The 17,092-nt window shown below is 44.3% G+C and overlaps 1 protein-coding gene across 1 annotated transcript in view; it reads left to right on the top strand.

Moving 5' to 3' along the window:
- The window catches only part of tll1 (tolloid-like 1), a 38,196-nt gene that overhangs the window by 5,931 nt on the left and 15,173 nt on the right, over positions 1–17,092 (top strand). The window contains exons 3-12 of the mRNA XM_063008320.1: positions 8,725–8,829; positions 9,986–10,066; positions 10,162–10,323; positions 10,404–10,521; positions 14,798–14,976; positions 15,077–15,182; positions 15,269–15,393; positions 16,333–16,448; positions 16,536–16,638; positions 16,881–16,997. Coding sequence (XP_062864390.1) covers positions 8,725–8,829; positions 9,986–10,066; positions 10,162–10,323; positions 10,404–10,521; positions 14,798–14,976; positions 15,077–15,182; positions 15,269–15,393; positions 16,333–16,448; positions 16,536–16,638; positions 16,881–16,997 — 1,212 coding nt within the window. The remainder of the gene's footprint in view (positions 1–8,724; positions 8,830–9,985; positions 10,067–10,161; positions 10,324–10,403; positions 10,522–14,797; positions 14,977–15,076; positions 15,183–15,268; positions 15,394–16,332; positions 16,449–16,535; positions 16,639–16,880; positions 16,998–17,092) is intronic.

Below are 17,092 nucleotides of genomic sequence, written 5' to 3'. Positions count from 1 at the left end.
ACAGAGTCCCTCCCCAACCCCTCTTGTACCTCCGAGGTTCCCGGGGTCGGACTCTCGGGGACCGAACCGCTCTATCCGACGCGCCAACGCAGAACGACAGCTGGAGTCAAATAACAATGCGGCCATTCAAACAGTTACAGAAAGTTAGACAGGCAGACAGACAGACAGAATCACACAGACGGACACAGAGAGGCAGACAGAGCAAAAGACACAGACAGACAAACACAGAAAGAGACAAACAGACAGAACTAAACAGACAGGTAGAGACACAGAACCACAGACAGACAGAAGACAGACAGACCGACTGAGAGCAAGAGAGAGACAGACCGAAAGACACAGACAGACACAAAATGAGACAAACAGAGACAGACAGAATCACACAGACGGACACAGAGAGACAGACAGAGAGACAGACAGACAAAGAGAGAAATATAGAGACAGAGAGCGAAAGACAGACAGACAAACACAGAAAGAGACAGACAGACAGAGACACAGACAGATAGACAGAAAGAGACAGACAGTTAGATAGACAGGCACAGACAGACAGACATGCACAGACAGTCACAGAGAGACAGACAGAGAGACAGACATACAGATAGAGACACAGAGTGAAAGACAGACAGACAAACACAGAAAGAGACAGACAGATAGATAGACCGACAGGAAGACCTATAGACAGACATACTGAGAGAAAGACAGACAGAAAGACAGAGACAGACAGACAGGCACGGAAAGAGACAAACAGACCAAACTAAACAGACAGAGACACAGACAGAAAGAGAGACAGGAAGACACAGACCCACAGACAGACAGACACAAAATGACACAAACAGAGACAGACACAGAAAGACAGACACAGAGAGACAGACAGAATCACACAGAGAGACAGACAGGCAGGCAGACAGACAGAATCACAGAGACATACAAATGCAGACAGACAGAAAATAACAGAGACAGACAGAGAAAGACACAGAGGCAGACAGACAGAAAGACATAGAGACAGGCACAGACAGACAGACGGAGAGACAGGCACAGAGAGACAGACAGACAAAGAGACAGAATGACAGAGACACATACAGAGCGAAAGACAAACACAGAAAGAGACAGACAGATAGATAGACAGACAGACACAAACAGAGACAGAGACAGAAAGACAGAAAGACAGACACAGGCAGACAAACACCGAAAAAGACAGTTAGATAGACACAGACAGACAGAAAGACACAGACATATAAAGACAGACAGAAGGAAATACACAGACACAGACAGACTGATACTTTATTAATCCTGAAAGAAGTTACGAACACAGACACCGACAGACAAAGAAAGACAGACAGACAGAGAGACAGACAGGCAGCCAGAAAGACACAGACAGACAGAAAACTACAGATAGATAGACACAGGCAGAAACACAGACAGACAGACACAGATAGATAGACACAGAGACACAGACAGGCAAACAGAAAGACACCTACATACACACACTGACAGACAGAGACACAGACATACAGAGAGAGGCAGACAGACAGAAAACACAGACAGACAGAAAGACAGAAAGACAGACACAGACAGACAGACACAGATCGACAGATACTTTATTAATCCCGACAGACGACAGACAGAGAGACACAGACAGACAAACAAACAGGCGGACAAAAAGACAGACAGACAGAATCACACAGAGACACAGACAGACAGAAAGACACAGACAGACAGATACTTTATTAATCCTGAAAGAAATTACAAACGCAGACACAGAAAGAGAGACAGGCAGACAGAAAGACACAGACAGACAGAATCACACAGAGACACAGACAGACAGACAGCTACAGATAGACACAGATAGACAGACAGACAGACAGACAGGTGTGTGTGTGTGTGTGTAGAGGTGTGTGTGTGTGTGTAGAGGTGTGTGTGTGTGTGTAGAGGTGTGTGTGAGGTGTGTGTGTGTGTGTGAGGTGTGTGTGTGTGTGTGTGTGTGTGTGTGTGAGGTGTGTGTGTGTGTGTGTGTGAGGTGTGTGTGTGTGTGTGTGTGTAGAGGTGTGTGTGTGTGTGTATGTGTGTGTGTAGAGGTGTGTGTGTGTGTGTGTGTGTGTGTGAGGTGTGTGTGTGTGTGTGTGTGAGGTGTGTGTGAGGTGTGTGTGTGTGAGGTGTGTGTGTGTGTGTGTGTGAGGTGTGTGTGTGTGTGTGTGTGTGTAGAGGTGTGTGTGTGTGTGTGAGGTGTGTGTGTGTGTGTGTGTGTGTGTGTGAGGTGTGTGTGTGTGAGGTGTGTGTGTGTGTGTGTGTGTGTGTGAGTGTGTGAGGTGTGTGTGTGTGTGTGTGTAGAGGTGTGTGTGTGTGTGTGTGAGGTGTGTATGTGTGTGTGTAGAGGTGTGTGTGTGTGTGTGTGTGTGTGTGTGTGAGGTGTGTGTGTGTGTGTGTGTGTAGAGGTGTGTGTGTGAGGTGTGTGTGTGTGAGGTGTGTGTGTGTGTGTGTGTGTGAGGTGTGTATGTGTGTGTGTAGAGGTGTGTGTGTGTGTGTGTGAGGTGTGTGTGTGTGTGTGAGGTGTGTATGTGTGTGTGTAGAGGTGTGTGTGTGTGTGTGTGTGTGTGTGTGAGGTGTGTATGTGTGTGTGTAGAGGTGTGTGTGTGTGTGTGTGTGTGTGTGTGAGGTGTGTGTGTGTGTGTGTGTGAGGTGTGTGTGAGGTGTGTGTGTGTGTGTGTGTGTGTGTGTGTGAGGTGTGTGTGTGTGTGTGTGTGAGGTGTGTGTGTGTGTGTGTGTGTGTAGAGGTGTGTGTGTGTGTGTGTGTGAGGTGTGTGTGTGTGTGTGTGTGTGTGAGGTGTGTGTGTGTGTGTGTGTGTGTGTGAGGTGTGTGTGTGTGAGGTGTGTATGTGTGTGTGTGTGTGTGTGTGTGTGAGGTGTGTATGTGTGTGTGTAGAGGTGTGTGTGTGTGTGTGTGTGTGTGAGGTGTGTGTGTGTTAGGTGTGTGTGTGTGTGTGTGTGTGTGTGAGGTGTGTATGTGTGTGTGTAGAGGTGTGTGTGTGTGTGTGTGTGTGTGTGTGTGTGTGTGTGTGAGGTGTGTGTGTGTTAGGTGTGTGTGTGTGTGTGTGTGTGTGTGAGGTGTGTATGTGTGTGTGTAGAGGTGTGTGTGTGTGTGTGTGTGTGTGTGTGTGTGTGAGGTGTGTGTGTGTTAGGTGTGTGTGTGTGTGTGTGAGGTGCCCACTTCACTCAGGCACTTATCTCTTCCTGGACCCCCCCCCCAGGAGCGCTCCGGCCGGACAGGCAGCTTCCGAAACAATCCCGAATCCGCTGGAGTCAGCGCTCCCACGCTTGTTTGTGTTGGACGGGGCGGGCGTGAATCGGCCGGCCACACGCTTCCTCCCACAATGCATCAGGACTCAGGTGGAGGTCAGGTGTCCTCTTACTTATATGAAGTCAGTGATGAAGAAACTCATTACAGCAGGATCAGGTTTAATCCCACCTTACAATGCTGGGTGGATTCTGGAGTGTGTCTGTGGGAACCTGTGCCTATCTGTTTAAAAGAACCATAGTGAGGTCACGCACCGTCTCTGACAGACAGACATATATAAACAGACAGACTGATAGACAGACAAACAAAGACAGACTGATGGATAGATAGACAGACATAAACAGAGACAGACAGACAGACACAGGTAGATAGATAGACAGACATATAGACAGACAGATAGATAGATAGACAGACACAAACAGAGACAGACAGACAGACACAGATAGATAGATAGACAGACACAAAACAGAGACAGACAGCTATACAGACAGACAGACAGACACAAACAGAGACAGACAGACAGAGGTAGATAGACAAACATACAGACAGACAGACAGATAGATAGATACAAACAGAGACACGGACAGACAGACAGATACAGATAGTCAGACAGCCAGACAGACAGATAGAGAGACAGACAGACAGACAGACATAGGTAGATAGACAGAGACAGACAGACACAGGTAGATAGACAGACATACAGTTAGATAGACAGACAGATAGATAAATAGATAGACAGACAGACACCAACAGAGACAGACAGATAGATAGATAGACAGACAGACAGACACTTATAGACAGACAGACCCAGGTAGATAGACAGACAGACCCAAACAGAGGCAGACAGACAGATACAAATAGAGATAGACAGACAGAGGTAGATAGACAGACAGACAGACAGACAGACAGATAGGTAGATAGAAGAAAGAGACAGACAGACAGACCTAGGTAGATAGACACAGGCAGACAGATAGATAAACAGAGACACAAACAGAGACAGACAGCTATACAGACAGACAGAGGTAGATAGACAGACCCAGAGACAGACAGACAGACAGATAGATAGATAGACAGACAGACAGACGTAGATAGACAGACAGACACAAACAGAAAGACAGACAGACAGATAGAAGAAAGAGACAGACAGACCCAATTAGACAGATAGATAGATAGACAGACACAAACAGAGACAGACAGACACAGGTAGATAGACAGACACAAACAGAAAGACAGACAGATACAGATAGATAGACAGACAGATAGGAGAAAGAGACAGACAGACAGACCCAATTAGACAGATAGATAGATATATAGACAGACAGATACAGATAGACAGACAGACAGACCCAATTAGACAGACAGAAACAGATAGACAGACAGGCACAGACAGACAGACAGACAGAGCGCTGACTTTAGCCCCACTGAACAGCTTGAACCTGAACGTCAGCCGACACTTCCTCCACCATCGTCTTGCTGAACGGGCACAAATCCCCACAGACACAGTGAGCAGGGCTGTAGTGACGGACTGACGGACTGACGGACTGACGGACTCCTGCGTGTGTTTGTAAACGTTCCTGCGTCAGACCCTGGAAGAATTTCTGCTGGCCGTTACCCAGAATGCTTTTGCGTCACTTGTAGCGCTTCTGTCCCCCAGAGGTTCAGCGAGAGAGTCTACAGCGTCGTCCTCTGGTGCTCCTTTACGTAACTGTGTGTGTGAGTGTGTGTGTGTGTGTGTGAGTGTGTGTGTGTGTGTGTGTGTGTGTGTGAGTGTGTGTGTGTGTGTGAGTGTGTGAGTGTGTGTGTGTGTGTGTGTGTGTGTGGTTTTAGGAAGTCCCCTATCCGGTCAGACAGTGTGAGTAGCTCCAGCGTTGCTGCTATAACAGCAGAAACGTTACGTCCGTTTTTGTGAGAAAGATTCTAGATCCAGATGTTTCATTCTAGTGCTCTAGACTTCTGGTTCTAGAGCCGGGTGTTTGGTTCTAGAGCCGGGTGTTTGATTCTAGAGCCGGGGTGTTTGGTTCTAGAGCCGGGGTGTTTGGTTCTAGAGCCGGGGTGTTTGGCCTAAAAGATGGGTGTTTGATTCAAGACAACAAAATGCTTCACTTTAAACAGTTAGGTGTTTGATTCTAGAACTAGGTCTTTAATTCTAGAGCTACATGTTTGATTACAGAGATCGAAATATTTCATTTTGAAGAGCTCGTTGTTTGATTCTAGAGCTAGGTGTTTGACCTAGTGTGTTTGATTCTAGATAACAAACTGCTTAATTTTAGGGTGTGTTTAATTCTAGAGACGTGTTTGATTCTAGAGCCAGAGGTTTGATTACAGAGAGTGAAATATTTCATTTTGAAGAGCTCGTTGTTTGATTCTAGAGCTTTTTGTTTGATTCTAGAGCTAGGTGTTTGACCTAGTGTGATTGATTCTAGATAACAAACTGCTTCATTTTAGGGTGTGTTTAATTCTAGAGACGTGTTTGATTCTAGAGCCAGAGGTTTGATTACAGAGATCGAAATATTTCATTTTGAAGAGCTCGTTGTTTGATTCTAGAGCTAGGTGTTTGACCTAGTGTGTTTGATTCTAGATAACAAACTGCTTCATTTTAGGGTGTGTTTAATTCTAGAGACGTGTTTGATTCTAGAGCTAGGTGTTTGATTACAGAGAGCGAAATATTTCATTTTGAAGAGCTCGTTGTTTGATTCCAGAGCTATTTGTTTGATTCTAGAGCTAGGTGTTTGACCTAGTGTGTTTGATTCTAGATAACAAACTGCTTCATTTTAGGGTGTGTTTAATTCTAGAGACGTGTTCGATTCTGGAGCTAGGTGTTTGACCTAGTGTGTTTGATTTCTAGATAACAAACTGCTTCATTCTAAGGGGTGTTTGATTCTAAAGCTATGTGTTTTATTCTAGAGCTAGGTGTTTGATTCTTGAGCCAGAGGTTTGATTACAGAGAGCAAAATATTTCATTTTGAAGAGCTCGTTGTTTGATTCTAGAGCTTTTTGTTTGATTCTAGAGCTAGGTGTTTGACCTAGTGTGATTGATTCTAGATAACAAACTGCTTCATTTTAGGGTGTGTTTAATTCTAGAGACGTGTTTGATTCTAGAGCTAGGTGTTTGACCTAGTGTGTTTGATTCTAGATAACAAACTGCTTCATTTTAGGGTGTGTATAATTCTAGAGACGTGTTTGATTCTAGAGCTAGGTGTTTTATTTTAGAGCTAGGTGTTTGATTCTAGAGCCAGAGGTTTGATTACAGAGAGCAAAATATTTCATTTTGAAGAGCTCGTTGTTTGATTCTAGAGCTATTTGTTTGATTCTAGAGCTAGGTGTTTGACCTAGTGTGTTTGATTTCTAGATAACAAACTGCTTCATTCTAAGGGGTGTTTCCTTCTAGAGCCAAAGGTTTGATTACAGAGATCGAAATATTTCATTTTGAAGAGCTCGGTGAGCTATTTGTTTGATTCTAGAGTTAGGTGTTTGATTGCAGAGCCAGGTGTTTTGTTGTCTAGAGCTGTTTCATTGTAGATAACAAAATACTTCACTTTAAAGGGTGTTTGATTCTAGAGAGCAAAATGCTTAATTGTGAACAGTTATAGCCAGGCGTTTGATTTTAGAGTTAGGTGTTTGGTTCTAGAGAACTTGGTGTTTGATTGCAGACGGCAAAATGTTTCATTCTGGAGATCGTTGTGGCTGAATCACATAAATTCAGTAATTAGAATAATTTGGGTGTCTTAGTCGTTTTTTTTTCGTTTGTCCTGTCCAGAGTGTATTGATTGGCTCTGGACCCACTGTGACCCTGATCAAGATAAACACAGTCAGTTAAAGAATAACAGCAACCGTGTGAAAAGCGACTAAATTCTGTACGGCAAGTTAAACCGTTAGTTCGCTTTCCAGGCCAAGTATTATCGACCAAATAGAAAAGTAGCCTAGCGTAGCGTAGCATAATTGCACGAATCACGTGGTTTTTGGCTTCTCGCGGCTAAATGTTAGCTCAGCGTTTAGTAAAAGCTGCTTCAGCGTTTCCTCTGAACGTCCTTGTGCAGCTCTATAGATTTCACATCGCTTCTGGACCTTTAGCGTCGATAGGTCAGGCTAATTGTCATTCCAGCCCAGAGGGACGAAGACCAGCGCAGCACAGCGGATAATGTGGGGGGATTTTTAAAAGCTATTAAAATCATTTACAGTAAATAATACGAACCCAGAAAAGTTGGGACAGTTTATAAAAGCAAGAATCTGTGGCTAAATCTGTTGAATGGAAAAACATTCTAGAGAGCAAAATGTTTCATTCTAAAGAGCCAGGTGTTCAATTCTTAATCTAGGTGTTTGATTCTAAATAACCAGGTGTTTGAATCGAGAGCTGTGTTTGCAGAGCTAGATTTTTGATAGCTAAGCTACATGTGTGATTCGAAACCTAGGCGTTTCATTCTAGAGAGCACAATGTTTCATTTTAGATTAGATTCTTGAGCTAGGTGCTTGATTCTAGAGACAGGTGTCTGATTTCTAGAGCTAGGTGTTTAATTATAGAGCTAGGTGTTTGATTCTAGAGCGAGATGTTTAATTCCAAAGAGCTAGGTGTTTGATTCTAGAGCTAGGTGTTTGATTTTGGAGCTAGGTGTTTGATTGCAAAGCTACATTTGTGGTTCTAAATCTAGGTGTTTGATTCTAGAACTTGTTGTTTGATTCTAGAGCTAAGTGTTTGATTCTAGAACCAGGCATTTAATTCTAGAGCTAGGTGTTTGATTTCTAGATCTAGGTGTTTGACCTTAGCGCTAGGTGTTTGATTCTAGAGTAAGGTGTTTAATTCCAGAGCTAGGCGTTTGATTCTGGAGCCAGGTGTTTGATTTCTAAGAGCTAAGATTTGAAGAGCTAGGCGTTCGAGTGCAGAGCTACATGTGTGATTCTAAATCTAGGTGTTTGATTCTAAAGAGCCAGGTGTTTGATTCTAGAGCCAGGTGTTTGATTCTAAAGAGCCAGGTGTTTGATTTTCTAGAGCCAGGTGTTTGGATATAGAGCTTGTTGTCTGATTCTAGAGCTAGGGTTAAGGTTAGAGGTTAGGCCTAGGTGTTTGAATCTAGAGCTAGGTGTATGATTTTAGAGCCAAGTGTTTGATTTTAGATTAAGGTGTCTGATTCTAGATTAAGGTGTCTGATTCTAGATTAAGGTGTAGATTAAGGTGTTTGATTCTAGATTAAGGTGTCTGATTCTAGATTAAAGTGTTTGATTTTAGAGCTTGGTGTTTGATTCTAGAGCTTGTTGTTGGAATCTAGAGCTAGGTGTATGATTTTAGAGCCAAGTGTTTGATTTCAGAGCTATGTTTGCAGAGCTAGGTGTTTGATTCTAGATTAAGGTGTTTGATTCTAGAACCAGGTGTTTGATTCCAGAGCTATGTGTGTGTCCTAACGATATCTCCTTCCTCTCTCTGTGTCCCTCTGATCTTGAAGCGGTATTTTGGGGAGACATCGCCCTGGACGAAGAGGATCTGAAAATGTTTCAGGTGGACCGGACCATAGACCTCGCTCAACAGGCCAGGCAGGGACACACCACAGGTAAGAGACACGTCGTCCTCTCGGGTGGCTGGTGCTCCAGAGTCCAGTCAGGGTGTGGTTTACACCACATCATTGTGCAGGGTAATCTTAGGCTCGGGTTTGGTCATGGAAACTCAAGTTCAAGATGCTCTTGAGGACTATTGAGGTGACTTGAGGAGTGTTGGTAAAATAGCCGAATCCGAGGCTCCTGAGGTTCCTGACTTCCTGATGAACATCAGAGTAAGGACTAAGTGTGACTATGCCAACACCCCTAACCGCTGCCTTTTCCTGCGCCCTCCGCTCGGCCGCTTTTGTTTGTTCCGGACTTTCCTGTCCGCCTCGACATTCCAGAGTGAGAGAATGAAAGGCCGAGCGAAGGGAAATCTGGAGGGAACGTGTGAAAGGGGGTGGAGGGGCGGGGAGGCGAGGTGTTGTAGGACGCTGGCTGGAATTTCACGCCGTTTGAGAGCGGCGTTCTTGACGCTCGCGGTTCGCTACGAGTCGGCGTGATGCGTAAGGGACTGTACGGTTACGAGAAAATGGAATCCAGGGGGCTGCTTGGTCAGTCTGGAGTCTCCAAGCTCTTGATCTCGAGTCTCTAGGTTCTTGGACTAGAGTCTCCAAGCTCTTGAACTCGAGTCTCTAGGCTTTTGACTTTGAGTCTTTGAGCTCTTAAACTCGAGTCTCCGACCTCTTGAACTTGAGTCTCCAAGCTCTTGGACTTGAGTCTCCAACCTCTTGGACTCGAGTCTCTGGGCTCATGGATTCGAGTGTCCAAGTCTCCAAGCTCTTGAAGACAAGTCTCCGACCTCTTGAACTCGAGTCTACAAGCTTTTGACTTTGAGTCTTTGAGCTCTTGGACTCGAGTCTCTGAGCTCTTAAAGTCGAGTTTCCAGGCTCTTGAACTCTTTTGAGCTCTTGAAGTCTCCAAGCCCTTGGATTCAAGTCTCCGAGCTCTTGAACTCGAGTCTCTAAGCTCTCGGACTCGAGTCTCTGACCTCTTGGATTTGAGTCTCTAGGCTCTTAGACTTAAGTCTCTGAGCTCTTGGACTTGAGTTTACAGCTTTTGAACTCGAGTCTCTAGGCTCTTGAACTCGAGTCTCTAGGCTCTTGAACTCTAGTCTCCAAGCTTTTGACTTTGAGTCTTGATATTGACGTGGTCACTTATTTGTTTTAGGAGGAGCTGAGGAGCAGGACTCCCCCGGAAAGCGAGGCCGGTTATACCTCCTGCTGGAGAGAATACGCCGCATGGGTCTGGGTAAGTGTGGTGTGGCGTGGTGGAGGAACGCCTAGAGTGTAGCGTGTTCCTCCGTACCGTGGTCGTAATGTGTCTCTGCGGCGTCTACTTTCCAGACCCGTCGCCCACGAACTCGAGTAAGGAGGAGAGTCCCCAGGCCCAGAAGGGGCGCGGAAGGAGGCGGGGTCGATCCCGCACGGCGCGCGCCGCCACCTCCCGGGCGGAGAGGATCTGGCCGGGGGGCGTCGTCCCGTACGTCATCGGCGGCAACTTCACCGGTGAGTGTTCCTCTCTAGAGACAACCTTTCCGAATCGTAGCCGCGCCCGTGCGCCAACCCAGCGCCCGTGTCTCTTCCAGGCAGCCAGAGGGCAATGTTCAAGCAGGCCATGCGGCACTGGGAGAAGCAGACCTGCGTGACCTTCGTGGAGAAGACGGACGAGGAGAGCTACATCGTCTTCACCTACCGGCCCTGCGGGTAAGACCTGGCGACGGTACGGTAAACGCACACGCGCGCAGATCCGATGATCTGATTGGCTCACGTCCAGCAGGTACACGACCCCGCCGTTTGGCTTGCCCCCCAGAGGGATTTCTACAACGTTTACGATTTTCTCTCTCCGCCGGACGTTTTACGCGTTCACCTCTCATTGTTAAACGCGCATCCTGTACCGCGAGTGTGTGTGTGACGACTTTACTACACTCAGCGCACTTTTCCTTCCTGACTGGTTGCCATGCTGAGCAAGCCGGCCATTGTTCTGAGGAACGATAATAAACGAGAGGAAAATAAAGCGAGAGTTAAAACGCGGCTCGTCTTCTCCTCTACGATGTTAATGTTTATATTATTTCACTACACTACACCGCAGAGATCAAAGCAGAGCCACGCCCTGATAAATAACCAATAATTAAAGATAAAAGACGATAATAAACACAGGCTATAACCTGCAGTGTGGATCTCTGTAAATGATCTGGGGATTTGGAGACCCCTCTGGTAGAATCGTGCTACTGCAGCTTTTGTTTATTTATCAAAACAACAACAATAATTATTACTATAGTAATAATAAATAATAATAACAACAACAATAGTAATAATAATAATAAAAAGTAAATAATAAAAATAATAAAAAGTAAATAATAATAATAATAAAAAGTTAATAATAATAACGGTAAATAATAATAATAATGAAAAGTAAATAATAATAATTAATAATAATAAGTAAATAATAATAACGGTAAATAATTAAATAGTAAATAATAATAATAATAAAAAGTTAATAATAATAACGGTAAATAGTAATAATAATAATTAAAAGTAAATAGTAATAATACTAATAATAAAATTTATTCTTTTTCATTAATAATGAAAATTATATTATAGTTTTATTAATTATATTTTTAAAATAAAAATTATAATATAATAATAATTATACTAAAATACATAATAATACAATAAACAAAATGATAATAATAAAAATACTAACTTTAGTAAATTTTAATAACAAAAGTACATAATAATGGTTATAATATTTTCAATAATAATAACCATAATATAATAAATAATAACAACAACAATCACGAAATAAAAAATCTTAATAATAACAGTAAATAATAATTCTTATAATTATTATAATATGATAAATAATATAACATTATAAATTAATAATAAAAGTAAACAATTAATAATAACAATAGTTAATAATAATAATAAATAAATCAAAATGAATAATAGTTATATTAATGATATAATAAATAAAATGATAATATAAATGAATAATAATAATAACAATAGTAAATAATAATAATATAATTAATAACGCTAATAATAATAATAATAATAAATTAAGCATTTATAAATAAGAAAAGGTGTCCCAGTATTTTTGACTATATTCTGTATTTCCTGGAGCCGTGAGCATTATTTATTATTTAACGCTTCAGTTTTGTTTATTTCAGTCTGTGTGTGAGAGAGTCGGAGCGCTCTGAGAAATCACTGCCACCGAAACAAGGGATTTAGTTCTAATCCACAATATAAATAGAGTCCCGGCTGAGATTACAAGTGTGTGTGTGTGTGTGTGTGTGTGTGTACGTGTGTCCTGGACATGCACCGACTATCAAGGTTTTACTGAACTGCTTGAGCTCTGAGCTTTCTCCGAGTCGCGGGTGACTCCGGGTCAAGGCACCGGTCAGGGACCCGGACACGAGCACCTTATGGGGGGTTTGGGGGGAACTGTGAGGCACAGAGAAATTTAATATGTCTGGACTGACAACAACATCAAAACAACAACAACAATATAATAATAATAATAACAATAATAACAGAAAATAATAATAATAACAGTAAATAATAATAATAATAATAAAAAGTAAATAATAATAACAATAATAACAGTAAATAATAATAATAATGATAATAATAATAATAAAAGAATAATAATATAAAAAGTAAATAATAATAATAATAAAAAGTAAATAATAAAAAGTAAATAATAATAATAATAAAAAGTAAATAATAATAATAATAACAAAAGTAAATAATAACAACAATAATAATAATAATAATAATAAAAAGTAAATAATAATAATAATAAAAAGTAAATAATAATAATAATAATAATAAAATCTATTCTTTTTAATTATAATTAAAATTATACTATAGTTTTATTAATTATATTTTTAAAATTAAAATGATAATAATAATTATACTAAAAATACATAATAATACAATAAACAAAAATGATAACAATAAAAATACTAACTTTAGTCAATATTAATAACAAAAGTACGTATTAATAATGGTAATAATATTTTTAATAATAATAACTATGATAAAATAAATAATAACAACAATCATGAAATTAAAAATCATAATAATAACAGTAAATAATAATTCTAATAATAATTATTATAATATGATATATAATATAACATTATAAATTAATAATAATAATAATAAACAATTAATAATAACAATAGTAAATAATAATAAATAAATAAAAATGAATAATAATTAAGATGGACTTCTCTGGAGTTCCAACCACCTAGAGGTCAACAGAACCCAAGGTGGCTTTGACTGAATCCTGACTTTGTGTCACCTGGAGCTGGTGGACCCACAACGGCAAGATCTGCAAGTCGTTGCCTTGATGGCTCCGATAGGTCTGAAGCTTCCTTGAGTTCCTGGACCGGTTTCTCTCTCCTGGACCGCGCTGGGGAAGGTTTCTCCGAGGCTGCCGGTGACAGATGAAGCAGATAAGGAGTCGGAACCGGAACCAGAGACTCTTCCCAGAGACTCCCCTTACACAGGGTGTCCCAGGAGTCCCTGTATTCATTCTTCTCACCGTTAGCGTCCTGGATTCACTTTCATGGTGGAAGCTGAGAACAAAGGAAAGGGAACCGGAGTAGGAAGAGGGCTAACGAGCCTCAGGGTGGCGAGCCGGCGGGTAAACAAAGGAGCCGCGGAGACGGATCTTGGGTCAGGAATCTCTCAAAGTAGGACAAGAGCGGCGCTCAACGGGACCAATGGGGCGACCCTACGATGATGCGAACTCCAGTGGAGTCTGGCTAATGTTCTGTATGGATGCTATCGCTAATGCTATCGCTAATGCTAGTTCCTGCGTGTTTATTATCTCCTACTTAACCATCCCCCCCCCCGAGCTCCACTCAGTCCAACAGAAATCCCCGAATTCCCTCCAGCTCGGGATTTACCGCGCCCGTCGTGAAATAAGCAGATTTAATCCGCCGCGCGCCGCTACGCTAAAACGCGCTAGTCACCCGCTAGGCCCCACGTCACCCCGCCGGACCAGATAACCCTAAGTTAGAGAGTTCCATTTGGAGTTCCACTTTAGATGGTTCCAGTTAGAGAGCTCCATTTGGAGTTCCACTTTAGATGGTTCCAGTTAGAGAGTTCCATTTGGAGTTCCACTTTAGATGGTTCAAGTTAGAGAGTTCCATTTGGAGTTCCACTTTAGATGGTTCCAGTTAGAGAGTTCCATTTGGAGTTCCACTTTAGATGGTTCAAGTTAGAGAGTTCCATTTGGAGTTCCACTTTAGATGGTTCAAGTTAGAGAGTTCCATTTAAAGAGTTCCAGTTAGAGAGTTCCTTCTAGAGAGTTCCATTTAGAGGGTTCCAGTTAGATGGTTCAAGTTAGAGGGTTCCATTTAGAGTTCCACTTTAGATGGTTCCAGTTCGAGAGTTCCAGTTCGAGAGTTCCTTTTAGAGAGTTCCACTTAAGAGAGTTCCAGTTACAGAGTTTAGAGTTTAGAAGGTTCCAGTTAGAGAGTTCCACTTTTAAGTGTTCCATTTGCAGAGTTCCATTTAGAGAGTTCCACTTTAGAGAGTTCCAGTTAGAGAGTTCCTTCTAGGGAGTTTCACTTTAGATGGTTCCAGTTAGAGAGTTCCATTTGGAGTTCCACTTTAGATGGTTCAAGTTAGAGGGTTCCACTTAAGAGGTTCCAGTTCGAGAGTTCCAGTTAGAGAGTTCCATTTAGAGGGTACCACTTTAGATGGTTCCACTTAAGAGGTTCCACTTTAGAGAGTTCCACTTTAGAGAGTTCCATTTGGAGTTCCACTTTAGAAGATTCCACTTTAGAGAGTTCCAGTTAGAGAGTTCCTTCTAGAGAGTTCCACTTTAGATGGTTCCAGTTAGAGAGTTCCACTTTAGATGGTTCCACATTAGATGGTTCCATTTAGAGAGTTCCACTTTACAGAGTTCAGAGTTTGGAAGGTTATTAGTTTGCGTCTCATTATTTCTCTCGAACCCCAGATGCTGCTCCTACGTGGGTCGCCGTGGAAACGGCCCCCAGGCCATCTCCATCGGGAAGAACTGCGACAAGTTCGGGATCGTGGTGCACGAGCTGGGTCACGTGATCGGGTTCTGGCACGAGCACACCCGTCCCGACCGCGACGACCACGTGACCATCATCAGGGACAACATCCAGCCCGGTACGTTCCTGTCCTCGCCCGCCGTTCTCCGCCGCGCGTACGCCGCCCCCGGGCCGCCGCCCCTTCTCACCGGGCGTGTCCTTTCGTTTCTGTCTCGCAGGGCAGGAGTACAACTTCCTGAAGATGGAGCCCGGCGAGGTCAACTCCCTCGGGGAGCCATACGACTTCGACAGCATCATGCACTACGCCCGGAACACCTTCTCCAGGTGAGCGGCGAGGCCCGGCGCCTAGCGTTCCGCCGCGTTCCCGTCGTACGCCGCTGAGCTAACTCTTTTGTGGTCTGTCTTTGAAGGGGGATGTTCCTGGACACCATCCTGCCGTCCCGCGATGACAACGGCGTCCGGCCTGCCATCGGTCAGAGGACCAGACTCAGCAAGGGAGACATCTCCCAGGCCAAAAAGCTCTACCGCTGTCCAGGTAGCGCCACTTATAGATAGCTAGATAGCAAAGCTGTGTCTGAGGGAGGGCAGTCGAATGGGTTCTTCATTGCTAGCCAGTCGAGGGACGGTTGTGTGACGCGATGATTGATTCGTACACTTTGGGAGGTGAAAAGAAGTGGTCAGGGATACTAACCGGGGGCGAGGATCGAACCCAGGTCCCTGGGACCCACCTTGCAATGTAGCAAGGTCAAGACGGTCAAGAGACGGTTGTGTCGTGGATAGTACCATGTGACTCGATTGATTCGTACACGATGCCGCTCGTTGGTAGGTGAAAAGAAGTGGTCCGGGAGACTACCTCATTACAAACGGTGACCGGAGGCGAGGGTCGAACCCAGGTCCCTAGGACCCACGTTGCAATGCAGCACCTGTGGCCTCTGCTGACCGGTCAAGGTGCCTGGACAGTCGAGGGACGGTTGTTTCGTGGATAGTACCATGTGACTCGATTGATTTGTACACGATGCCGCTCGGTGGTAGGTGAAAAGAAGTGGTCCGGGATACTAACGGAGGTCAGGGCGCCTGCACGGTCGAGAGACGGTTGTTTCGTGGATAGTACCACAACCGCCTCTCGACCGTGCAGGCGCCTTGACCGGCCTCGACCTCGATCCTCGCCTCCGTTAGTATCCCGGACCACTTCTCTGCAATGCAGCACCTGTGGCCTCTGCTGACCGGTTGGTAGGTGAAAAGAAGTGGTCCGGGATACTAACGGGGGCCATCATCAGCCGGCCCGGTCTCTGTCACAAACGGGGGGTACTCGTAGTCTGGACCAAACAAGACCAAGATTCGGTAGTATGTAGTTTGGGACACGGCGCCCGCCCAGGCATCTGTAGAGGAGTTCCGAGTGCGCCGACGCACCTTGGGACGAATGGGAACATCTGCGGAAGGCTTCTAAACATAACGCCGTGTGATTCTTTCCCAGCCTGCGGCGAGACCTTACAAGACTCCACGGGCAACTTCTCCTCCCCCGGTTACCCCAACGGATACCCTTCGTACACCCACTGCGTCTGGAGGATCTCGGTCACGCCCGGGGAGAAGGTAACTCGGGGTTCTACCACGTTCTTTTACGTTCCTCGTGTTCCTGACCCGTAACCAATCCTGGTTCTGGTGTTTGTGTTGGTACAGATCGTGCTGAACTTCACCACCATGGACCTGTACAAGAGCAGCCTGTGCTGGTACGACTACATAGAGGTGCGGGACGGGTACTGGAGGAAGGCGCCTCTCCTGGGTGAGTTCCTTCTTCCGATCTGGTCGGAAAGTATTCGGACGCCAGGCCGAGAGCTTGTGGGACGTCCCGGGATTTTGTGCCCCTTCGGTCGGGTATGTCTGGGCGCCGACGTTGATGTTCCGGTCAATCCTGGAGCCGTTCAGTAGGGCTGAAGTTTGAAGGGGTGTCCCAATACTTCGGTCCGTGAAGTGTCCGTCGCTGGTCAGCCAAGACGTCTACAGTTTCTTTCTCCCCGTCTGTAGGTCGTTTCTGCGGCGACAAGATTCCGGAGACCCTGACCTCCACGGACAGTCGGATGTGGATCGAGTTCCGCAGCAGCAGCAACTGGGTGGGGAAGGGCTTCGCCGCCGTCTACGAAGGTAGGTCCGTCTCGATCTGTGCTCGTCTACCTGGCCAAAAGTACATGGACGCCCCTCTTGATCCTTCCAGTCGGAAGGAACTTGACTTGACAGTG

The sequence above is a fragment of the Trichomycterus rosablanca genome, chromosome 14 (assembly GCF_030014385.1).
Source record: "Trichomycterus rosablanca isolate fTriRos1 chromosome 14, fTriRos1.hap1, whole genome shotgun sequence".
Lineage (NCBI taxonomy): Eukaryota > Metazoa > Chordata > Actinopteri > Siluriformes > Trichomycteridae > Trichomycterus > Trichomycterus rosablanca.
Note: the sequence above shows the minus strand (reverse complement) of the source record. Positions and strands in the feature narration are given on the sequence as shown.